General features: G+C 38.4%; 1 protein-coding gene and 1 long non-coding RNA gene across 3 annotated transcripts in view; one reads left to right on the forward strand and one right to left on the reverse strand.

Annotated features, from left to right (window-relative positions):
- Positions 1–657: 657 nt before the first annotated feature.
- LOC139041775 (uncharacterized) lies at positions 658–24,842 on the reverse strand. Its single transcript, XR_011497655.1, has 4 exons — positions 24,750–24,842; positions 7,155–7,217; positions 4,295–4,343; positions 658–794 (listed from the first exon to the last, which is right to left on the reverse strand). It is a non-coding gene; the product is annotated as an uncharacterized lncRNA (long non-coding RNA).
- The window catches only part of MANEA (mannosidase endo-alpha), a 51,587-nt gene continuing 49,372 nt past the window's right edge, over positions 23,858–26,072 (forward strand). Inside the window, exon 1 of one of the 2 annotated variants that reach the window (XM_014843243.3) lies at positions 23,858–25,071. In XM_014843243.3, coding sequence (XP_014698729.2) covers positions 24,531–25,071 — 541 coding nt within the window. In that variant the 5' untranslated portion in view covers positions 23,858–24,530. The remainder of the gene's footprint in view (positions 25,072–26,072) is intronic. The other variant, XM_014843242.3, reaches the window with a different exon arrangement.

The following is a 26,072-nucleotide window of genomic DNA, read 5'->3' on the forward strand; positions in this document are numbered from 1 at the left end:
CTACTGCCCAGTGTAAGGAGAACATTCACCTGCTGTCTGGCTGCCTCTCTGCCTCTGCCTACCCACTGAAATTTCAAAATCTGTCCCTCTCAGTCGGCTTCCTCTGACACCACAGCTTCCAAAGCTAAAATCCATTACGATTTCTTTTCAACATTGTACTCTACTTCCCAAAATGCACTTTTTCTAACTCCTGGGAGCAAGTTTTATTTCATCATTATAGTTAGACCTAGCTCTAGGTCAATGTTCCTCTAGGATTATCCAAACCCTGTTTCCTGAGCCATACCTGGTCATATTCAGAAATGAGAAAATGTCACATGAGTCAGACATTCTTTTCTCTGGGTTATGCTTGGTATTATCGTCCCTCTAGTTCCAGCCAACTCAGTAGCTAATCCATCACCAATTTAGGTGGTTGCACATGCAAAACATATTTTAAAGCTTACCATTTCTCATCAATTTCACTAGGAGACTCTAAATCAAGTCATCATTATCTTTTACCTAGAATAAAGTAGTCTTTAATGTTCTCCCGATGTTTACACTTGTCTCTGCCCCCATCCCTTCCCCATGGGGCAGCCAAGAGGACCCAGTCACTCCCCTGCTTCAAACTCTTTGAATGTTTCCTGTTGCTTTATCAGATGCTTTTAAGCCTTTGCCTTGACTCATGCCTTCGTCTTCAGCTTCTTTTCCAGCTAATCTCTCTCTCTCTTATTAATTATGTTCCAGCCACACTGGCTGCTTTCTGGATTTTGAAGGTACTACTTACATTCTCCTCTGTCCAGAACCTTTCTCCTTCACGCCTGTGGACAAATGAGAGTGAATTCACCCTTTAGGCCCCAGCACCTCCTCAGATAGGACTCCCTCACAGAGATCCTTACTGACGTCCCTGTTAGATTACTGGGTTGTATTCTGTGAGAGCACCCTGTATTTTTCATTGGTAGCATTTCTAACTTTTTAAAAAAATGTATTTGTTTGAATACTTGTCTGATATTTGTTTCCTCTGTTATCCTGTTGTCAATGAAAATAATCCATAACCAATCTATAAATGAAAATTTGGGTGAGTTTATTCTGAGCTAAAATCTGAGGACCATGGCCCAGGGCCTTTCTTCCTGAAGGAAGAAAGGGCACCGAAGAAGTGGGGTGCACAGAGTGGTTATATACCCCCAAAGAGGATGTTTCACGTAGGATTGAAATGTCTCTTTTACAATAGTCGCGAGACTGCTCTGTCAGCACAGCGATTGATGGACACAGCAGGGAGGTCTGCTGTCTCGGTGAACACAGCAGGGTGGCAGGTCTGCTGTCTCGAGCTGGGTGGTCACAGGTGAGCTGGGTGGTCAAAGGTGAGCACAGCAATTGGTTCCTAGCCTAAGGAAAGATGCTTATCCTTAAGGAAATGCCAATGTGGAGGGAAGTTGCACCTTTATCTTAAGGCCATTTGTTCTTGCCACAGTAAATGTTTAAAGCAGATATACAATGCATGCTTGATGGCCATGTCAGGCCCTTTTGGAAAAACAAAGTCAGGCTGAATTAGGTTTACACCAAATGGCTTCCTCATATACTCCAATATATCTTATTGTTTGCCGTTTCTATTTGTCACTGTAAACTTCATGATGGTGTGTATTTCGTTTGTTGTTTCCTGCCTAGAGCCTAGCAGTTTCTTGTACAAGTAGAGACTAAAACATATTTGATTAACGAATGAAAAAAATGGGATCAAAATGAAATGATAGCAATTTACCAATAACATTAAATATTTCTTATTAATAAATTATACGCCTAGTGACAATGCTACCTACTGTGTTAAAATATTAATCTACAAGGAAGTCTATCTGTATTTTCTTTATATACAAAAAAAAAGGAGGGAGGGATGTAGTTCAGTAAAAGGAAACGATTTAGTGACAAATAGTGGGCCTGGTTAAGAGAGGATCAGTTCTGGAGACATGCCAAAGCTTTTTGAAACATTTCTTAATTGTTCATATAAATATTTATCTGGGGTTAGAAGGGTGCAACCAATTTTTTTATTCATTTATAACTGAAGGTGAGATAGATTTAAAAAATATTTTTTTCCAGAATCATATAGCAGGTAGGAAGATAAGTACATTTCCTTCATTTTGGCTGTAAAACTGCTGATAAAGTATTCTCTGCTCTCATCCCATTCTGTGCTCCTAACTGTCCTGATGATGAGGATAATTTTAGGCTGGTTACTTTTAAAAACTGCAGATGAGAAGGAGGCTCTGAGGAGTGGAGTTTGCTTGCCCCTTGAAGAGAGACATTTGCATTTGTGAAGGAAGTCTCCATCTGTGGGGGTTGTCTCCCTCTCTGCACCAGGAGGAAGGGGAGATGACCTTATCTCTAGAAACTCTTAATGGGGATGGGCAAGGACTCAAGTCTTGTTCATTGTGCTTGTCTGGTAACCTCATGTAACTGACGACCCTCCCCCCCCCACCAACATCCTCCTTTGTCTTTAGCTGAAGATAATATTTAAGGTGGTGGCTTCTGCCATTTACTTAATCCAGTTTGATTCTTATCTAAAAGTTATAAGACCACCCAATAACCAGACCCCACCCACACTGATACCATTTTAACAACTCTTTTTACATATTCTTTCCTTTGTCTTGTAAAGAGATAACTCACATACCTATGCCTTAAATTTAGCCCTACCCTCAACCCATGTTTGCAGCAGCAGATCCTCCTGCCGGTGGGTCCTGTCCCCACACAGCAGCTCTGACTGCCCATGGGTCCTATCCTCCTGCTATTCCACACTATTCTCTGAATAAAAGAGCACTACTGCCAGACCTTGAGAGTCCGAGATATCTTTCTTTCCACTCTGGCTCACCGACCCCACATCACTGAAATCTGTCTTCCCGGTGCAGTCTCCAAGAATCTATGGAGTTATGCATAGTGGTGCCTGAGACCTGTGAAGTCAGCTGTTCTCAGAGAACCATCTAGTGACTCTTGTGTACCTCTCTGTGCTTTTCCTTTTCCCCTTCTTTAGATTTTTGCCTCACATCCTGTAAGCAGCATTTCTGAGAAATTAATCTACAAGACTTCTTGAAGGTTTTGGCAAAAATGCAGGTTCCAGGGGTTTACCTCATAAATTTGGATTGGGTCATTCTGAACTAGGGTCTAAATATCTGAATTCTTAAAAAGCATGGTGGGTACTCTGTATGCTGATGGTCTACAGAAAATATGTTGAAAAACAATCAGCTGCTATTTGATTGTTTTTATCTGGTCACCTATTGTCTGAAATTGCCATACGCATTCTATCACTTAAAGTCATCAAATTCTCTCACTAAAGGAGTCGCCTCTATATAGAGTCAGCTTTATTTAAAAGAAACAATATTTTCTACAAATTAGCATTCCTTAATTTAGTATTACTTTTGACAACTCATAATATATACATTGTTCAGTTAATGTATAAGAAGATTTGAATTCTTTAATTCTCTCACTTTATCCAGCTATCGATAAAGAATACAGACAATATGCATTCAATTATTGAAATTTTGTATAATTTTTCTTATTCTACCACTTTCATAGCATAGGTTAAAATGTTTCCAAAGAGTGAAAAAAAAGATTTAAACCTTAAATGAATTTGGCAAGAAAAATAAACATCCGTTACTTTAGTTCTTTAAAATTGTTTTAATAGCTCAAATATACAGATAAAATTGGCACTATGTTACCTTTCAGTTTGACTGCCATATTGCACTGGGTTGCCTCCAAGAATCCCCTTTCCAATCAAAAATGATGGTAGAAATGTGATATTTTACATCAGACACTTGACTAAAATATCTCTACTCATCAGCCTTCTAAGACTCAAACTGCAGGTGGTCCTGAATTTATTTTAGATGTCTGATATTTTTCTCCATTTGAAATCTCTTTCAAGTGAAACAACTTAAAGGAATATCAGGAAGCAATTTATTGGAGATTATGTGTTTATTTTAATCAACATAGAGAATTAACTCAATGACTGTAATACATCATCTGAATTCAGCTACATTCTGTGTTCTCTTTTTAGATGAAAGACTGAAATTTTCTGCAGTTCATTAAGTCTAGTATGGTTTCCTCTCTTTTTAATTAAATTTGAATCCAAATCAATTATTATTTTTCACATTAAGTACTATTCTTCACTCCAGTTCAAGATTTACTGCCTTATCTTCTATCTCATAATCATGTACTGTCTGGTATAATTTTTCATACTTCTAAAAATCCTTATAAATTGTACTACCTTTATGCTTTGCAAAAACAAAATTAAACCTATATTTCTCTAATTATTTATGTCAGAACAGAAGCAATGTATACTTACTTGTGTAGGCGAGGAAGACATTTCCTCTACCCACTGTGGATTCTTCTGGCTGGAGAACAAATTAAATTCACATGAGACAGAACAACAGGAGAAAATTAAACAAAGCCTTATAACATGTATACATGGGAGAGGCTCAGGCAAGCTGAGCAACTCACCAAAATGGCTGAAGCCCCCACCTTAAATATCATCTTCAGCTAAAGACAAAGGAGGATGTTGGGGGTGGGGAGAGTCAGTTACAGGAGGTTACCAGACAAGCACAATAAACAGGAATAAGATTATTATGCAGATTTAAGTCCTTGCCTTCTGCATTGAGAAGTTTCTAGAGATAAGATCATCCCCCCTTCTTCCTGGTACAGAGAGGGAGACACCTTTACAGATGGAGATTTCCTTTACGATGTAAATGTCTCCTAACAAAGGGCAAGCAAGTTCCACTCCTCAGAGCCTCCTTCCCATATGCAGTTTATTGAAAGTAGCCAGCCCCAAATAATCCTCATACAAAGAGACATATCTTGGGATGGCCAATGCCAGTCCCCAACACTTGCTGCCTTTTAAGGTGAGGAAATCAGTATACTTTTAGTTTCACTTTCCAAGTTTTAATTGTATAATTTACATATTTGAAACAACTTACTGTAACTTTTAAACATTGTTTATCTTTTCTTTCAAAACCTTTTGGTCATTTGCCTTATTTTATACCAAATTACAATTACTTTTGTAATTATTTTATTTAAATATTTTAATGATCATAGACACAATTAAATGAGCTAATTCTTATTCATTCAAAATGATATGTTTTTTCTTGATTTTAATAGAAATTAAAACTCATTGTTAAGAAGAAGACTATCAAAAAATGTAATAAAAGAGAGAAAATTTCCTGTAATTTCAGAGAAAAATATTTTTGTGTTTTTCGTTTCAGACATCTTTTTGACCATAAACTATATAAAAAGTTTTCTCTAGGTACCTATAGCATTTTACTCACCTTCCTGTTAAATAGCCTGTTTTTCAGTTAATGATGAATCATGGATGTCTTTCCATATCAACATATATCTATATAGACCATATGGATGTGTTTATATGCAGCTACAACTAATATAACATTGTGAGTTAAAGTACAATAGGTAAATATATCTTTCAATTCATAATCAATAAATTTATAGACATTTAGATTGGTTCACTTTTTTTTTGCTATCATAAACAATACTGTGATAAATATCCTTATTTTTACATATTAGTCCAACTAGTTCCTGTAGATCTATTCCTGGGGGGAAAATTGCTGGATCAAAGGTATTCACTTTAAATTTTGGTGTTTGGCTCTAGAGTGTTTGCAGATGGTTGAACTAAAAGTGTATGAGAGTGTTACTTCATCTATACTCTTGATATTATATGATATCATTGTTTTTTATCTTTTTCAATCTTAAAACTTTTTTTTAAACAGAAGTTGTTGTTTTTTTAAGATTGGCACCTGAGCTAACAACTGTTGCCAATCTTTTTTTTTATTGCTTTTTCTCCCCAAATCCCCTCAGTACATAGTTGTATATTTTAGTTGTGAGTCCTTCTAGTTGTGACATATGGGATGCCGCCTCACCATGGCTTAATGAATGGTGCCATGTCCGCACCCAGGATCTGAACCGACAAGAAACTCTGGGCCGCTGAAGAGGAGCGCATGAACTTAACTGCTCAGCCACGGGGCCAGCCCCTAAAACAATTTTCAAAATTCAGGTTTTCATTTGTATTTTGTTAACTATATGTGAAAATTAACCAAGAATGGCTACAAAATTTGCAGGACTCAGTGCAAAATGAAAATCCAGGGCCCTTTGTTCAAAAACTATTAAAAACTTCAAGACTATGTCAGCAGAGTATTACACCAAGTATGGGTCCTTTATAAGCTTAGGACTCTGTGTGACTCTAAAAGTTTCACACTCCTGAAGCTGGCCTCAGGCTTTTTCAATGCATACTAGTCTTTTTACATTTGATTTCTGACTACTTTTTTTTTTTTTTAAGATTTTTATTATTTCCTTTTTCTCCCCAAAGCCCCCCGGTACATAGTTGTATATTCTTCATTGTGGGTTCTTCTAGTTGTGGCATGTGGGACGCTGCCTCAGCGTGGTCTGATGAGCAGTGCCATGTCCACACCCAGGATTCGAACCAACGAAACACTGGGCCGCCTGCAGCGGAGCGCACGAACTTAACCACTCGGCCACGGGGCCAGCCATGATTTCTGACTACTTTTTATGAGTGGTTTTCATCCACTTTAAAAAAAACTTTGGTACACCATTTTATTGATTTGTAAAAGCTTTTTATATAGCTCCTCACCTGAATTATTGAAACATTTTCTAATTTTTCCTATATATTTATGAGGGTTATTTTTGGTTTACATTTAAATTATATTTAAATATTTAAGCTTATAATGTTTTTTGCTTGAGGTCAGACCTTAACTGCATTTTCTTCTCGCCAAACTGGTTATTCAATTGACCTACTATCATTTATCTTGTAATCTATATTATTTCCCTAGTGATTAGAAATGCCACATTTTTCATGTGCCAATAGGAATGTAGGAATCCATTTCTAGATTCTCTATTCAGTTTCATTGATCTAACTGATCTTTTCCCAAAATCATACCATTTCAATTATTGTAGCTCTATAATTCTAGTCATTCTTCTTCCTTTGGAATTTTTCTTACTGTTTAATTTTCTAAACTGTAGTTTTGAATTATTTCATCAAGTCGTGAAATGGAACCCCTGGAATTTTGATTGCAGAAATAATGAATATGTCGATTCAGCTGGAGAAATTGAAGTTTTTAAGTATTAACATTTCCCACCTAAAAACAAGGCATGAACCTCCCTTTATCTCTTTTTTCACGTACCTCAGTAAAATATAGCTTTCTTCATATAGGTCCTGCACATTCTCAAGTTTGTTCTGCTTTTAGCTTTTCAAAGAGAAGAAAATATCGTTAGTTTTGCATATTAATTCTGTTAACGGTCACCATACTGTTTGCTTCTCAAGGTCTATTTTTCATCCTTCCCCATACTGTGCTGTGCCACAGGAGAGAGTCCACTGTGGACTGAATCAGTCAGGTTCTCTTGTATTCTGATTTCTGGATGAGTTCATAAGGAAAGGATGTCTTCTAGGAATTTGTCATCCCAGAGAGAATGTCATTTACAATCTGCAGATAAGCCATATAGTGTGCTACAAGAATTTGTTTGAATTCTCCTTGTCTTCTTCTATTTACTCAGCTCCATTTGATCATTCATTTAGAACTTAAGCTTAAGGGGTTGGCAGGCTATAAGGTTTTATTACCCATTCAACTCTTTAGCTGTCTGAAAAGAGGACAGGGAGAGCTACACTCTCAGACCACCAGAACCGGGGATTTTTCTTTCTAGTATTTCACCAGGTACCATATTCACCACCTTTTGCAAGATGGTGTAATATAGATTGTCCTTCCATTTTGTTGTGAACCTGGCATATTGGTAAGAATTTTGAAGAGATTAAAAAACAAGAAACAAAACCCCACTCTCTGCTGGCTTTCTCTTTGTTACATGGATGTATATCTTCTCTGCACTTGTACTTTTGCACCCGTAGGCCTCCATTTACAGAATCTGGTCTAAGCAATTTAGGTGTACCCTTACATCCAGGCTTTACACATCCCTTCGTCTAATGAAACTCCTTGCTCTTAGTCAACTGCCAGATCAGAGAAGCATGACAAAGAGTGTCCCTCTTTCCCGTCTAGCTACTCTTAACTGTCTGAGGTCAGTCGTCTTTGTTATTGATGTGTAGCAGGAGTGAGGCCTCAAATATAGCACACGTCGTCAGCCCACATCCCTTGAAACTAAGAGATAATAAAGAGAGTGTTACAGTATTTGAACTTAGTGTTTTGATTATCATTTCATCTTATATTTTTTTGCTTCAAGAGTCCATGTGAATTTTTTATCTTATATTTTTTGCTTCAAGAGTCTATGTGAATTTGGACTGCACAATATGGACACTTTTAAAACATTTTTTGTTTGTTTATCACAGAAAGTTTTTAAAGAACAACTTTGAGAGAGTTGTATTTACTCCTTTTATTAGAAAAAAGCTATTCCTTTTTATTTTCTCCATCCTGTTTTCTCCCTCGTGAGTGTGGAGAGGTCATTTATGGCCTGCTATTTGCCTAAGCAGCACATGGGAATATACCTGTTTGATGTCTTCACCATATACCTGAATATATTTTATGGAACATTTCTCTAATGTTTTAAACTAGAAAGGCAGTTAGCATAAATTTAGTAATCCAGCATTCTAAAAATACTTGGAGGGAGACTAGGGCATGGGCAGGCCTAGAGGGGTCATTTAATCTGTGTGTAATTTCTTCTCCATAATTTGTGAAGCTGCTATTCCTCGGACCAACTCTGTCTCACTTTCCATTTGGCCCAGTCTTTAGTCTATGGACACCATGTATCTTGTTGTCTTTCCTGTGTTACTATTCAAACCATTGGGAAGAATCATAGTGGATCAGGGAGAAAACCACTACCTGCTGGTTTCCTTCTTGAGTAGTTCACATTCTTGTATGTCTCCCAAAGCAGATAATTTGGAATGTGGCTGATCAGAGCAAGTAAAGAGATCTAAGAGAGGTACCTCCTGCTTATTCTATTCTGTGTCATTGCCTTTAGCCCTCTCTGATGGAAATTGTGAGGTGCCAGAATCTCCTAGATTTATTTTCTGTAATGTCACACTACAATCTCAGAAAGAAGAAGAAATGAGTCTTTCCTTGATTTGTTTCCAGGTGAATTAATTCAGTTCTAAGTACACTGCTTAGTCATTGTTCCTAATACTGTGCAGGCTTTTCATCATTTTTATGTTCCTTTGGGCATTTTGTCATTAATTATTAGGTAATTGAGAATGTTGGGTTGGCAAAGGGGCCAGGTATTCCAATACTGAAGTCATTTACTTATCTGGAAGTCATCACCAATAGCTTCTCATCCACAAACATAAACCTTCATCAACTTTTATTTGTCTAGAGTCCTTAATGGAGTTTTTACTCACTTGATTTCAGGTGCATGGTGCTTTCACCTAAAAATAGATATAGGTATTCCATAATGTTTTATCCTTAATTCTCTCTTTTTCTCTCTATTTTCTATATCCAATTTTATCCAATCTTGTGGCTTCAATATCTCTACTTCGTGGGTAACTGCAGATCTTACTATCTACTTTTGCATTTCCCATAGACTCTGGTTCAACCATTCAGATGAGTGTCTGCTCCTGTCTTGGATATAATGATGATTCCTTTGTTCAAAGCAATGTATTCAAAACTGAGCTCATCATCATCTACTTCCCCAAATCTATATCTCTACTTATTCATTCATCTGTTCATTTATGCATTCATTCACTGTTGTATTTATTGAATGCTTTCTTTGTATCAGGTCCTGTTGCCAAGCGTATATTAGTAAAAATTGTAGACAAGGTTATTCCTCTGAGAAAGTTTACACAGTATTAAGAGACGTGCATGCACACAAGTTAGCGGGCGAGTATGAGATAGCATGATAAGTGCCAAGATATGATGAGTTCAGGATAGGATGAAAGAAGAAAGGGGGCACCTAATCCTGACTTTGGTGTCAGGGAAAGCTTTTTAAATTAAGTAATGTCTAAGTTGAGTGCTAAAACTTGATTGCTAGTAATTTATTCATGTAAAGAGGAGAAGGAGAGAGTAATCCAGGTAGAGAGAACAGTAAGCATGAAAGTAAGAAAGACCATGGCACACAAGCAAGCCTAGGAATAGAAAATAGTTCATTATAACTAAAGGGCAGGGGGTAAGAAATAGTGAGTTTTGAGACTGCAAAGGTAATCAGCAGCCATCCTTAAGGGTTATTGAAGTTGTGTTAAAGAGTTTGTACCTTATTCTGAGGGACAGAGAAAATATTGGAGGGTTATAGGAAGAGAATTACAAGATCAAATCTGAATTTTAGAAAGGTCAGTTTGACTGCAGTGTGGAAGTTGCTTCGAAAAGCCAAAGACGGGGGAAAGATCAACTAGAATCAAATGAGAGGTGATGAAATCTTTGATTGAAGTAGTGACATTAGAGATGGAGAAAAGCTAAGGATCTTAAAATATGTTTTGAAAGACTTGGTGATTTCTTTTATTGAGGCACGGGGGAAAAAGAGACAAACATTTCTGGCTTGAATGGGATGGAAAAGGATATCTTTGTGGATTTTTTTTTCCTGACACCCACCAGTTCTGACTCCAACTGGTCAGCCTACAATTCAATTAAATTCTGACACTAACTACTCCAGAGATAGCATAAGACTCCAGAAGTTAAGGGCTCAGTCCACAAGACTGCCTCGCTTCAGATGCCAGTTGCAAGTGTTGAGTCACCATGTTATCTGCACTTGTGTCCTAAGCTAGAAAGTCGGGGGTTCCCACCCCATCTTCCCTTTTTCAGCCTTGATAAATCACTAGAATGACACACAAGGCTCAAGAAAACATTTACTATCGCTGCTTTCTTTTAAAGGATACAACTCAAGAATAGCCAAATGGAAGAGATGCATAGAGCAAGGTATATGCATCTCTGAGTGTACCATCCTCCCAGCACATTGATGTGTTCACCAGCTTGGTAGCTCTCCAAACCCTGTTGTTTAGGGGTTTTATGGAGGTTTCACCAGATTCACCTCATTAGAACAAAAGATGCTCCTGTAACCCTCGTCACTCAGGAAATTTCAAGGGTTTTAGGAACTGTGTGCTGGGAACTGGGGACAAAGACAAAATATTTGTTTTTTTTGTACTACAACCTTCCACTGAGCTACAGAAGAGGAGAAGAGGAGGAGGTTAGGGAGGAATACTTGAGTTCAAACTTGGACATGTTGCATTTGGGTTTCCTAAAGTATTTATAAGCATAAATAGTCAATAGGAAGTTAATGGCTCTGGAGTTTAGTAGAAAAATATGAACTGTAAACTTTGCTTTGGTGATCCTTAGGACATTTATGATTATTGAAGCCATGAAACTGAATGAAGATTGCCAACAGTGAGAACATTGCATGAGAAGAGAGAGGACCCAGACAGAAGAGGCTCTATTTAACGGTTCAATAAGAAAGAGAAGCCTACAAAGGGGTCATCAAAAAAGTAAGAAGACTAATCAAAGGTCTAAGCTAACATATTTTGAGCATGTATGTGTATGGAGCGTTGAGTGCAGTAAGCATTTTGTATGGATTGCCTTATGTAAAACTGGAGAGTGTGAAGTCAAGAATGTCTGAGGAAGAAAACATTCACAATAGATGGAGCTGACTATAGAGCTGAATGTAGCCAAGATATCAAATATGGTATAGACTCAAATGTGTTTATTGTATTTAGTGCAAGGAAATCACTGGAGACCTTGAGAAAACCAATTCCTGAGGAGTGTTGGGAGCAGTAATCATGGTACAGTAGGTTTAGGAAGTAATGGAAGGTGAGGAAATGTTTCCCATGACTATTGTTAGCAACTTTACTATTCCATGTACCTGGCATAGAAAACTTGGCATCATCTTTGACTCTTTTCTCTCATTTCTCTTCTGATGTTAATTCTAATTGCACAATGACTCTTGCTTCTCTCTGGTTTCTCCTTGTCATTGCCTCTAAAAGGGCCACTCTTGTTCAATCCTTGGCTCTTACTTCCATACCCCATTCTAGTTCCTGTTTGGGGAAAATCATATCATGCTTATTATTCAAGGCCCAGTTCAAATACTACTTGTTTGATTAAATCTTCCTAATAATTTCATACTCAAGCAATCTACTTTTCTTTGAATTCTTGTAACACTTCATTGGTACCCTTTTATAATACTTATGACTTTCTGTCTTGAGTATGACCATCCACATACACATCTTATCTCCCTTTATAGACTGTTAACTTCATTAGGGCAGAAGTCACGTCTATTTTTACATTTTGTTCCTAAAATAGAACATCTAAGTATTTATTTTGGTTTTCCATAATTTTGAGCTATTGGACCTTGGGTAAGTCTAATCTAAGTCTTCTGAATATTTTCTCTTCCAAAAAGTGATGATAATATTATCTGTTCTGCTACTTAATATTATAGGATGGTTTTCAGAATTAAAAAGATAATGTATTTTAAAATTGTAGCATATAAATCATTAAAATAAAAAACAATTATTATTCACATTGCTATTACCATTGGAGGAGTAGCTAATCTTATTAGTAGCGATATAAGTAATATGCTTATTCTACACTAAGAATTGCAAGTCTATTTAGAGATGCAGCAATTCAGCCAATTACTAGTTTAAAGGTTAATTTCTTCAATTCAGAGCATATAACACCTGTGGTGAAGTGTCTGCCAATTTATTTTGATGAATAATTCAAAGAACATACATTTTACTCAGAGGCTGGTTCTTTCCCTAGGTGTTTATACTAGGAGACACGGCAAGTGATTTAGATAGTGTCTTGAGCCTAATTGACCAATTTATTGTTCTTCTACTTTTTTAAGTGCAAAATTAGTGCGTGCTTATTGTAGAAATACAAACCATTCTTGAACACAATATATATATACATGTATACGTAAATTGAAACTCCAATTCCCAGAAATAACCACTGTTGAAAGCGTTTCATATGTTTAATTCTAGAAATTTGTTCTACATACGCTTCTATTTATTTTTTATTGTTTATTTTGTTGTTTGTTGTTTATTGTTGTGGAAGTTGTTTTCTTTCTCTCTTTCCTCCCTGCTGTGGGTGTGTATATGTATGCATGACTGTATGCATGTATATACACGCAAATGAATATATATATATATATATATATATATAATGTGCATATAGATATTGTGGTAGGCATAATAATGTACCCCCAAAAACATGCACACCCTATTCCCCAGAACCTGTGACCATGTTACCTTACATGACAAAAGGGACTTTGCGTATGAAATTAAAGTTAAAGATCTTGAGATGGGGAGATTATCCTGAATTATTTATATGGGCCCAATACAATCTCATGAGTCCTTAAAAGCAGAAAGGAAATCAGAAAAGTGTGTTTGATGAATGTGACATGAGAAAGACTTGACCTGCTGTAGCTTCATTTGACAATGGAGGAAGGAGACTGAGCCAAATAATGCATGGTCTCTGGAACCTGGAGCTCTCCGTTTACAGCCAGTAGGAAAATGCAGACCTCAGTCATCCAACTTGAGACACTGAATTCTGCCAACAAACTGAATAAGCAAGGAAACTGAATCTCCTCTAAAGCCTGCAGTAAGGAAGGCAGCCCTGCTGACACCTTCACTTTAGCCCAAGGAGACCCAAGTCTGACTTCTAACTTACAGAACTGTGAGAGAATCAGTTTTTTTGCTTAAGCCACTAAATTTGCAATTTGGTTGGACAGTGATGGAAAACTAATATAGATATAAATATATTTCTATTGCTATTGACACAGTTTTGCAACTTCATTTTTCTTAAAAAATATATATAGACACCTTTTCATGTCATTTACAAAGAGGGCTCACTGATGTGCACAGCTTTGAATATTATGGATGCAATTTTGTAGGAGAAATTGCCAAAAATACAATAGCTCACACAAAGAATAGATACACTTTATCAGATGCAACCAAATTGCCCTTCAAAAAGATTATTTCAACTAATATTTCCGCCAGTAATATATGAGAGTGTCCATATTCCACATCCTTGCCAAAACTGGATATTACCAGTCATTCTAACGCCACGGCCTTTGCCTTTTCCAGGAATCAAGATTACTTTTACAATTTTTGGCCACTAAATACATTCAATTAATCAAACATATTTGAAGACTTGCTATGTGAAATATGTTGAGCTATGTGCTCTAAAAATATACAGGTGAATGAAAAAAGCCTGCCTTAGAGGAGCACAAACTCTTTTGGAAATATAGACCATACAAATATAATTGAAGTAATCCAAACAGCAGTAAGTGGATAATTAGTATAAACCACACAGTATATATCTCTGTATCTCTTGAAGCTCCCAGAAGGCAGAGATTTCTTATGAATTGATGTATTCTGACAGCAGGCACCTCCCCTAAAATTGTGAATGAATGCATAATCAAATAAAACCAGTTATTGCTCAATTAACATATCGAGCAATCTCAACAAACCGAAACCAACCAAAACAGCCAGAATAAGACTTGGTAAGTAAAATCCCCAGGTTAAATCAATGCAATTAGTTTTAACTTGTAGATATATATGAAGAATGATTTTTCTCACATTCAGAGAATTTTTAAGGTCTACAATAAAAAGAAGAATACACAGTACATCTACCATGTTTCTTTCTTCTCACATGTTATTTTGAGACCAACCTGGGCATCTTGCAATTAAGGTAATATTTACTGAATCCCTACTGTTCACCGCTTCATTTGTTCGACACATTTATTGAGCACTCTATTACTTTCCTACAGCTGCTGGAACAAATTACTACAAACTTGGTAATCTAAAAACCACACATCTATTTTCTTGCAGTTCTGGAAGTCAGAAGTTGGAGATCAATTTCACTGGGCTGAAATCAAGGTGTTGGCATGGCCACTCTCCCTTCAGAGGCTTAGAGGAGGTTCTGTTTTCTTGCCCTCTCCAGGTTGCAGAGCTGCATTCCTTTACTCGTGGCCCCTTCCCCAATCTTCAAAGCCAGCAGCATAGCATTTTGCTTTAGTAGTCACATTGACTTCTTCTCTGTCAAATCTCCCTCTGTCTGCCTCTAATAGGGGCGTTAGGGCCCACCAGGTAATCCTCATCTCAAGATCCTTAATCATGTCAGCAGTCTCCTTTGCCACATAAAGTAACATTCACAGGTTCAGAGGATTAGGACCTAGATGTCTTTGGGAGCCATTATTCATCCTACTACAAGTACCTACTGTGTGCCAGATGTAGGAGACACAACAGTGAAACAGCTACTTCTGTATCTGTGCTCACGCAGCTTGATGTTATGGGAGGTAGAAAAGATGTACAAGGCACAGACTTGCTTTTTAAATGGGTTCTCTAGCAGAGGAATGTTTTATCGGAGAATAAATGCATGTTTTTTCTTTTTCCCTTTTAACAAGAGAAATTGCCAGCTACTTCTCAGAATAAGCAGGCACAGAAAATCATGTTGTAGCAGATACTGTTGAGAAGAATTACTTGTGGTCTCTCTTGTATAAATAGACGACGAGTGGGCTTATCTATCTTAGGAAATGAGTCTTTTTTTTTTTTTAGTGACTTTGCAAACTGCTCCTTTTCATGTCAGGAGAGGGGTGTGTTGTAGCAGAAGAAAGGTTAGGTCAATTTGGTTAAGGAACCTAAGGCATCCTGGACAGGAAGAAACCCAAACCATAAAGCCTTAGGAAATGACTCTGTAGAACCTGGACTTTAAGTAGTACATTTTGGGGCTTGGCTGATAAAGGTATGAAACTAATGCTTGATTATAACACATGAAACTTCCTTCCCTCAAAACACTGAGAGGGTCTGTATCAAACTGTGGAGTAGTTTCCCCACTCAAGGATTGCTGCATCTTCCTACTGGTCCAGCTTTCAACTACAGGCATACTTCTGTCTCAATAGCACCACGCCTGTGAAGAGCTGGCCTATAACTACTCATTGGTACATTCACATCTAGCAACACCAATCAACTAGAGGTGAATGTTGTGCTATCCCTGTATGGGAAAGTGACGACACTGGAACTTTCTCCCATCTCCATCACTCAGGAGTGCCATTACCTGGGCTAGTGCTTGAATCGGAATGAAAAGAGCTTTTGTCAAAGGGATTGGCCTGTTCAGTTGGTGTCTTAGTCCGTTCAGGGCTGCTATAACAAAATATCACAGACCAGATGGCTTATAAACATCAAACATTTATTTCTCACAGTTCTGGAGGCTGAAAGTCCAAGATTAGGGTGCCAACATGGTCAGGTGAGGACCTTCTTCTGGGTGGCAGACTTCTTGTTTTATCCTCACATGGCAGAAGGTGGGGGAAGCAGCTCTCTGAAGCTTCTTTTATAAGGGCACTAATCCCACTCATGAGGGCTGTGCTCTTATGATCTAATCACCTCCCAAAGTCCCTACCTCCTAATACCATCACCTTGGTGGTTTGGTTCCAACATATGAATTTTGGAGGGACACAAACACTGAGACCATAGCAGTTGGGAATCACCTACCCTGAGTTTAATCCTGGGGTATGAGTGAACCCTAGAAGACCCTCTACCAATGGGTAAAGAAGGCACCCTAGCCTCTGTGGCCACTGCAAGGCCAGGGAATTTACACAGCTCTGAGTTTGAGACATGACCTGCAGGACCAGCTTCTTCTTTGACCTGCATCACAATTCATGAATTTATGTAGGATGGAGTTAGACTGGATTCTTTGCTGTCAAGATGCTGCTAGGTACTCGGAATTTCTGGGTACATATGGCAAAAGGATTAGAGCACTGGGGGTATGGGTAAGAGTCTGGATCTCTGAATTGGCTGTTTCTATCAGCTGGTGGAAGCTTTGGTGTTTTATTCAGGGGATTCCTTGGAGTTAAATTCTTCGCATCCCAAACTGTGTCAAAAGATATTCTAGTTACACCTTCATAAAGCAATATATGATATAAAGAATGGAACGAGAATTAATGAAGAAATTATTGCTGCATTTCATATTATTGCCTATAAATACAATAGGGATGAAAAGAATGAAATAATCGGTATGTAATACAAGAGCCATAGAGAAATTAGACTTGACATGGACATTGAACATAGAGTAACGGATAACAGAATTTTTGTTTTGGGATTTATTTTATTGTTTATTTGTTTGTTTTTGGCTCTTCGGAATCCAAACATCCTTCTGGTTTTAGAGGAATACCATAGTATGTATCTTGTGCCCTACTTCCCATTAAGGAAGCCAAAGGGACCGACTTCCACTTCAAGGAAGCTAAGGAGATACAGACAATATAACCTAGGCTTAGCCAAGAAGACTATTCCAAACGAAAATCTGAAGCTTGAAGAAATGAGGCAAATAATGCAGGAAGATTTGGGAAATTATTCATGGTGGTGTCAACAACACTGAGAGTTCAGCGCAGTCCTGAAAGTATCAGCACCCTAACCTGTACTGTGTATGAGGCTGTGGTCCCTGATGCCCGGCCCTCCTCAGTTCCCATCCATCCACTGCCATTGCATAACGCACTAGCCTTCACCTTCATGCTGTATTCTACTCTACAACCTTTCACATAAAGCCTATTTATGTCCATCAGCCAGATTCCATTTCTACCACATGCAAAAAAGAACTCTGACTAATGCGAGTAGAGAGGATATGGACAGGAACTGAGAAGCCATCTCAGGCGAGCGGAGCAATGAACAAAGGTATAAAATAGCATGATGTGTCTGGGAGACTCTAATGAGACTTCTAGGACTGCAGAGGGAAAAAAATCCATGAAACATTTGGAAGGCAGACAGCAAGGGCAATTCTAGGACAGAGTAAACAGTACATATCAGGAAGTGGAGTTAAATAATAATGACCAGCCTCCTACTCTTTTATTCTTTTATCCCTCAAATAAATTATTTGTTGAGTTCTTGCTATATGTCAACAACTTTTGTTGGCTCTGGTCATATCAACATAAAAAGGGCAAAATACAGGCCGTCAAGGAAACACTAGTCTTTCACAGTGCGGTAACAGATTTCAGGATACAAATTCCTTTTATTTCTCAATTTGACCATTTAGATAACTCTCTCTCTCTAGAGCTAATTATTGCCACTAGTTTATCAATTTTAAAAATTGATGGAAATAGAAATTCTTAAGTAATATTTCCAATATCATCTAATCCTAGAAGAATGAAAGTAAGAGCTTTTGAGTCCTGTAAGACTACATACCTATTTGTTAGTTATGGTTAATTAATATGAGTTTACTGTGAAATAATGTAGTACAGAAAATAGGGAAGTGGAAAATCTACAAATGATAGCAGAAAGGCTGGTGTCACCAATGTCTGCCTGGCTAGTTATCACTTGACCCAGCTGTCCCTAGGCACTTATCAATTTGGATTCCCAGAAAGCCCTTATTCCTGGAATACACAGGCCTGGATTAAAATTCTATTGCCACAATTCTGATAGTCTTCTTGGGACTGGAATCAAATAGAACAGGAAGTTTAAAGCACAAACTAGTGAAAACTCACTCGCCAATCAGAAGAGGAAGACAACAAAATTTATCTCTTGTGACCAAAAGGACATAGATAACTCACCTTTTTTTCCAAATCTCCCATTACTGCAAGGGAAGAAAAGAACTAGGAAGACATGCGCTAGGCTATAAAATAAAATTATAAGATGCGGAGCTGAGCAATAACTCTAGTCCATGGAAGACTCACAGGGGCTTACTTACAGAGCACTGATGAGGAGATTATCCAAAACTAGTCCTCACTCACAGATGGATGTCACAGTCGGATGGCTTCCTAACCCACTGTGGTCTTCTATCACTCCATCAGCATAATTACTGGAGCTCCTGTTTCCTGAAGACTATTTATATGGTGGTGTGTTGTGGTGAAGCGAAATTAATTAGCTAGAGAAGAGCTTCTCCTCTAGGGTGCCCCTGTTACATACCTGTTTCAGGTATGTCAAGATACTGATCTCCTTAACCCTAGGATTTACCACATAGGGCCTAGAGGCCTAGAGTAGTCAGTCATAGGACCCCTCATGTTCACTGCAAGCAGAGAATTTGCCTCAATATTTTATGAAAATATTATTTTCTCTGTTTGACAAAATGTGAACAAGAATGGGAAGCACTAGGTAGAATCAACACTCACTAGCCTCTCTAAATTAAGAACTCTGGGAGAGTCCGGTGGCACAGTGCAGTCAGTATCCACACAGACCTCAATAGACCTCTGCCAGAGAGAGCTAACTGAGGCCTGGCCTCCCCGATGGCAGCTGCAGAGCAGAGGTGCTCGTGGGCAGAGAATCACTACATGTCCTATGGCCAGGTTTGCAAGTGCCAGCACATGGAGTACCACCTCTGCAGCCAGAGAATGGCTCAAACTTCCAATAAGGGAATTAATCTGTCTGAATTCCAGACTCCAGACATAGTGAAGGGGCAGAGGTACGATGGAACCTGGCTTCATATTTGGGGTGTCAGTTTGTGTGCTTGGTTTGGAGGGAACAATTTAAGGCCCTTTATTTCTTCATCGACATATCTGTTACTCTTAAAGACAAACAGGCGGAGAAGCATATCAATGGAATACTATAGGAGTACTTTTAATGCTATAACTTTTATTGAAACTCCACAGGTCCTTGTACCTATCAACCTCAAATTAATCAAAAGAATACTCACCACCACTAGTCCTAGGACCAGGAATGTACTCTGATATGCCCTTCCCAAAAAATGGTATTAAGGAACATGATGACTTATAACTGGCACTGGGAGAAGACATCCACTGAGCAATTCCATTTTACTCTTCTGAAAACCTAACAACCTATATTCACCCCTCCCCCCATTTATATTGGAAACTGGAAAATTGATGGGTAAGAATGTTGGAAGACGCTGTCAATCCCATGGCAAGACCTTTACACTCTTTTATTACCTTCCTGAACAAAGGGACACCCCATAGGGAAACCAAGCTACAAGGTGGTCAGCAGTATTCCAGGATCTTGGATTGGATCCACCTATCTTGGTAAGGTACATCTCTTCCTTTCTTTTTTTTTTTTTCTTTTGAGGAAGATTAGCCTTGAGCTAACTACTGCCAATCCTCCTCTTTTTGCTGAGGAAGACTGGCCCTGAGCTAACATCCATGCCCATCTTCCTGTACTTTATATGTGCGACGCCTACCACAGCATGGCTTTTGCCAAGCGGTGCCATGTCCGTACCCGGCATCCAAACCAGCAAACCCCTGGCTGCTGAGAAGTGGAACATGCGAACTTAACCGCTGCGCCACCGGGCCAGCCCCAGTACATCTCTTTATTTTTCTCTACTCTATTCTCTGCTGAGGTAAGTTCTATTTATTGTTTATCCAATATCCATTCTTCCCTTCTTTCTTAGTAACAGAGCTCTGAGTTTATTTGGGGTGGCAGTAAGCTCAGGTAAAAGACCACACTCCTAAGACTCCCTTGCTGAGTATGGATAAGCGACTCGATTACATTCAACCACACAAAAGCATAAATTGTTGGATGGTACTTCCCAGAAAACTTCTTTAACAAGTGACTGGAGGAGCCATCTTTGTCCTTTCCAACATCCCCTGCCACCACCTTCCTTCTACTTCCTGACTGGGATTCAGACAAGATATCTAGAGCATACCAGCCATCTTTCTCTATAGGAGAAGTATGAGGATCAAAGCCAGCAATAAGGATGGTGGGGTAAAAAGAAAGTAGAATAACGTAAAGTAGAATAAAATAAAATAAAACAGGAGTCTAGATCCATTATAACTGTGGAGTCACGAAATGAGCCCCACCCCTTTTACACAAGAGAGAAGCAAACCTTTATCTTGTTTATGCAACTGTTGAGTATTCTGTTTGTGCGAACAGAGCTAACCCTAACTGGTATACCTCCTCACACACTATATATTTTGTATGTGTCTGAGGCTCACTGAAATAAAGACAGTGAAAAGGATGGCTGTAGGGATAAAAGTTTGCGTAGGCCTGAGAAATAAGGAGAAGGATCTTTATTGCTAATAGCAAAAGAGAAATGTGTGCTGTTTTTCTAGTAGCAAGACAAGATCCACCCCAAGAACCCTGTAGGTTGGGGACTATTACAATAATAAATGGTAATTGCAGGAAATCAAAGGCTACTATTAGTTTAATGCTTTAGGATAGTTCTTAACAAGAGTTTGATAAGCAAAATTTGTATTTTTTTCCCATTCTTCCTTCTTTGGATCATTTTTTTTCTTTGAGATCTCAATGATCACCCTTGATGCAACAATTAAAATGTCTATTTACTAGGCAAAATCAACTTACATGCAGTGCATATCTTTTCCTTCCAAGAAACCACCTATTAGATGAATTGCATATTACTCTAGTGCTATTTTTTATATTACAAAATACATAAATATGTGCTGATAGTAAAAATAAACAAATAAAACCCACTACAGTGTTGGAGTAAAAAAGGAAAATCTTCTTTCATTCCCCTTCCCTTAGATGACTACACTTAATGGTGTACACATCCCTTCAGATATTTTATATGATTTAAGATACATATGTTATTTTATATATATAATATATATACATATACACACGTATTTAAATAAGTGGACTCATCCTGTAAATATTAATGAAGATAGTTTCTTAACTTACTAATTTGTCATGGAGAACTTTCTGAATCAATACTTATAAATCTACCATATTCAGGGAACTATTTTAAAAAATTTTTTAAAAATATGAGAAATAGAAACTTTCACTTGGAAGAAATTACAGCCATTCCACATCTGAAAAAATGTCAAGATTTAGCACGTAATTACATGTATAATTATATATGTGGTCATTACAAAAAAAGCATTGTTTCCATACCTCCCAGGGATGTAGAAAATAATTACATAACATACACAAAAACTCTTCGGAAAAAAGCCATGTGGGGGAAAAAAAACAATGACAACATTGTCTTTATCAACGCCATTTCAATATTCCTTGCCAGTAGCAAAGGACCAACAGAGCAGTCAGAGGTAAAGGATGGGGCATTCTCTGCAACTCCAATCCAATTTATAAACACTATCAGGCAATGAATCTGATGGGCAGAAAAAGTGATGCAGTGAGAATCCGTTTACTTTAATTTATTTACACTGTCAGGTATAAAGGAATCAAACAGTTTTTAAGAAGTGGTCATGCATTGATATATTTGCAAAATAAAATACCTTCTCTCTCATTCCACATTAGAATATCTATTAATATAATAAGCCCTATAAACATATTAGAGTAGGAAACAATGATTATATTTAAAAAATGTAGGGGGCCGGCCCAGTGGCATAGTGGTTAAGTTTGTGTGCTCCACTTTGGCAGCCCGGAGTTCGTGGGTTCAGATCCCGGGGCAGACATACCCTCTGCTTGTCAAGCCACGCCATGGCAGCATCCCACATACAAAACAGAGGAAGAGTGGCACAGACGTTAGTTCAGGGACAATCTTCCTCAATTAGAAAGAGGAAGATTGTCAACAGATATTGGCTCAGGGCCAATCTTCCTCACCCTGTCCCAAAACAAAAAACTATAGAAATAATATTTGATTAAGTTAAACATCCATTCATGATTAAAAAAAAAATCTAGCAACTAGAAATAGAACTCTTAATAATTCTTATGAAGCATCTACCAAAAACCCGTAGCAAACATTATACTTCATGATAAAATTTTAGAAGGACTGCAGTACAGTCAGGGATGAGATAAGGAGCTATTGGTACTTTCATTAAATATTGTACTAGAAGTCCTGTGAATACACAAGAAAAGAAAAATAAATAAGTGGTTTAAGAAGTGAAAAAGAAGGAAAGAATTATCCTTATTTACAAATCATGTTTATACTACATATCCAGAGAAGTAACAAAGAAAAAAAGAAAACATACAAACAAAAAAATTCAGCAAAGTTTTGTGGATGTGAGACCAATAAACAAAAATTGATGCTCTTTTTATGTAACATCAATAACAAATTAGAAAATGTAATTTAAAGAAAGATATCTTCAATTTTAACAATAAAATCTAGGAACTTGTATAATGAAACTTGTTTAAAACTTCAATAAATTACAAAGCATTACAGAACATAAAAGGCCTGAAAAAGTAGATAATTCTACCATGTTCATGGATAAGAAGGTAAGTTTCCCTAAATTAATCTATAAAGTCAGTTCCATTCTAATCAAAGTCCAAATAGGGTTTTTTTTAATGGATCTTGGCTGACTCATCCTAAAGTTTAGATGGAAGAGCAAAGAGCCAAGAATAGCTAAGACAATTTTAGAGAAAAATCATAAAAAAGAGGGGCTTGCAAAATGTTTGAATTCATAGAGATGAGCGCATGGTGTTCATTATGTTATTATCTGTACCTTTCTGTTTCTAAAATATTTCATAATTAAACTTTAGTTCTTTTAGAAGAAAATAGAAGAGAATAGCTTATGATCTCAGGTTGGGAAGACTCCTGTAAATGAGAAGGCAAAATGCATGAAATTATAATGTAAAAAATTAAATTCAATTAGCTGTATCTCAAAATTTACAGCTTTTGGTCATCAAAAGAAACATAGAAAGTTAAAAGAAAAACCACAAACTGAGAGAAGCTACTTGCAATACATAAAACTGACAAGAAGTATTTAAACTTTAAAAATATATAAAGATTATCTACAAATTGATGTTCAAAAGCAAACAATCCAACAAAAAATCAGCCAAAATTGAGAACAGGCATTTCACAGAAACCCAAATAGCTATTCAGCATATTAAAGATGCATAAGCCCAGTAGCAAGAGGGGAAATGCAAACTAAAACAGCAATCAGGGGCTAGCCCCAGTGGCCTAGTGGTTAAGTTCGGCAGGCTCTTCATTGACCGCCGAGGTTCAGTTCCTGACCTACACTGCTTGTTGGTGGCCAAGCTGTGGCCACGGCTAACATACAAAAAGAGAAAGATTGGTAACAGATGTTAGCTCAGGGAAAATCTTCCTCAGCAAAAACAAAAACAGAAACAAAAAACAAAAGAAAGAGCAATCAGATGCTGTGACCAGGCAAAGATTTTAAGATCTAACTATAGCAAGTGTTCTGGATAATGACGTGTCAGCTTAGTCCACGTGAAATGGATCTATGTATAGTTGAATCTCAAAACCTGGATGTGTAGTGAAAATAGAGGTCAGAGGGAAAAAATGCAGCATGATTCATTATATAAAATATAACACCAGGATAGCTATATTTTTAGGGAATTTTATCTATTATAACTGTTATCAGAAAAGCGAGGAAATGAGTAATACAAAATTTCAGCAGAATGGTTATTTCTGGCTGAGAGGGAAAAATACTTTTGAAGAGGCCTTCTAGAAAGCTTCAAAAATACTGATATTTTTCTGTATCTTCAGCCCGGTAGTGGGTACCTGGATATTCTTTTTGTTATTCTTTAAAACGTGCACATACGGCATACACTCATAAATATACATTTAACAATTAAAATTTGTTTAAAAAAACCCAGTGAGATTTTTAGGGAGAGCCCTTACAAACCTGTTCACACCAGCAAGTTGTACACTGTGAGTCAAGATTTCTTGTTACTATGTAACCAAACAAAATGGAGAATTCTCTAGCTCCGAGTCTGATGTAAAATGGAAACCTTCAGAAGTTCCTCTTCTTCACACCTGCCTTATTGCTCTCAATTATTTCTATAAATATTCCAATGCAAATGTGATTTTATACCATCCATTTGCAAATTAAAAATGTTATCTTTATTCGTCTACCTTGGGCTTCCAAGTAAAGTTTCATTTTTTAAAAAAGACAAAACAGTCTCTCAATTTAAAAAGTCTGAAAACAACCCGTGTACTCGACTTCAAGGCAACTTTGGAACGCCTCACATCAAAAACAGCTGTCCTCGCTTAGTGAGAGCTTCCCAGCGGAACCTTAGCTGTCAAGTTTCTAAAAGAGGGGAGCGTCCTCACCACTTGCAGAAAGAGGAAGGGGAGGCCAGCCCGACGCCACTCCGCCTCTTTTCTCCATCAGTACGAAGGCAACGGAAGGCTCTCCCCCTCCACTCCCCTCCTGACCCTCGCAGACACGTAGGGCCGGTGCCGGGAAACCAGAGCCCCGCCCCTCAGCGGGCCCCGCCCCGCCCCTCAGGGCTCCCGGAACGCTCTGCGCGCGCCTTCCAGAAGGCTGGGCTGGTTGGCGTCGTAGCCGGTAGGCCGGGGACGCTGTCTCTCCTCCCAACTTCAACGGCTCTGGCGGCTCAGTGCCTGCCGGTGGCCGGATTCCCAGCACCTGGTGAGTAGCTGAAGGATTCAAGGCCCCGCGGCCGCGACCGCGGCGGGCACCGGGCCCACCCCAGCGCCTGCGCGCTCGTCCGCCAGCCAATCTGCTCGCTGCTCGCCTGCCCGCGGCCTTTGACCCTGCCCCCCGCGGGCGGGCGGCGGGGGACTTGGAGCGGCGGTCCTCGGGACTCGAGGCCGCATCCCTCTGTTTTGGGCTGGGTTAGTTTTCTAGCCGTCTACCCTGCTTTATCCCGACGCTGTCGGGCTCTTCTCCGCCACTTCTTTGGAGCGGAACCTCCTGTCGCCTCGGTTTTCCCTTCTCTCCCAGTAGTTTGAGAATTCTGGGAGTGGGGGAAGCCTTTCAGTGCTTTGTCCTATTGTCCCGAAACTGCTGCTCGGCCTTGAGCCTCCGGGGAAGGAGGAAAGATCGAAGCCTACGGGACCTGAGGTGCAGCAGGCAGGTCGCCTTCTCTTGCCTCCCGGCGCCCTCGGGTCGGGAGAGGAGAGCAAGGATGGCGAGGCCGGCTCAGAGATTTTTCCCGTTCACCTGTTAACATATTTGGCACGATCACCGTAGCCTGTGATCTTTTGCTAAGTGTCGGGATGCAGCTATGCGGGACTAGTATCTTTTTCCCTTATCCAAAGGAGAAAATTGAAATTCAGGCAGTTATGATAGTTTGTTTTCCTTTTATTATGGCAGGACCCTACGGATAAGTCTTAAGGGAAAATGTGGAAGTGCTTAAAAAAATAAAGTAAGGGAGGATAATGTTAATTATATGAACTTTATAAAAAAAGACAAATAGGACTGGAATAGATTACGTTAAAATATTTAGACTGTAGTTTGAAAGAAAAAGACAAAATAAAATCTAGGTATTGGTAATATTGTCACATGCTTTGCAAATTGTTTTCATGACAATATGTTACTTATTTCATATTGAGTTATATGTAAACCTCCAAAAATAGTGGAGGGCAGTGAATATTGTGGATTTTCAGGCTTTACGCATAAAACATTTC

Source organism: Equus asinus, chromosome 24 (genome assembly GCF_041296235.1).
Source record: "Equus asinus isolate D_3611 breed Donkey chromosome 24, EquAss-T2T_v2, whole genome shotgun sequence".
NCBI classification, from domain to species: Eukaryota; Metazoa; Chordata; class Mammalia; order Perissodactyla; family Equidae; genus Equus; species Equus asinus.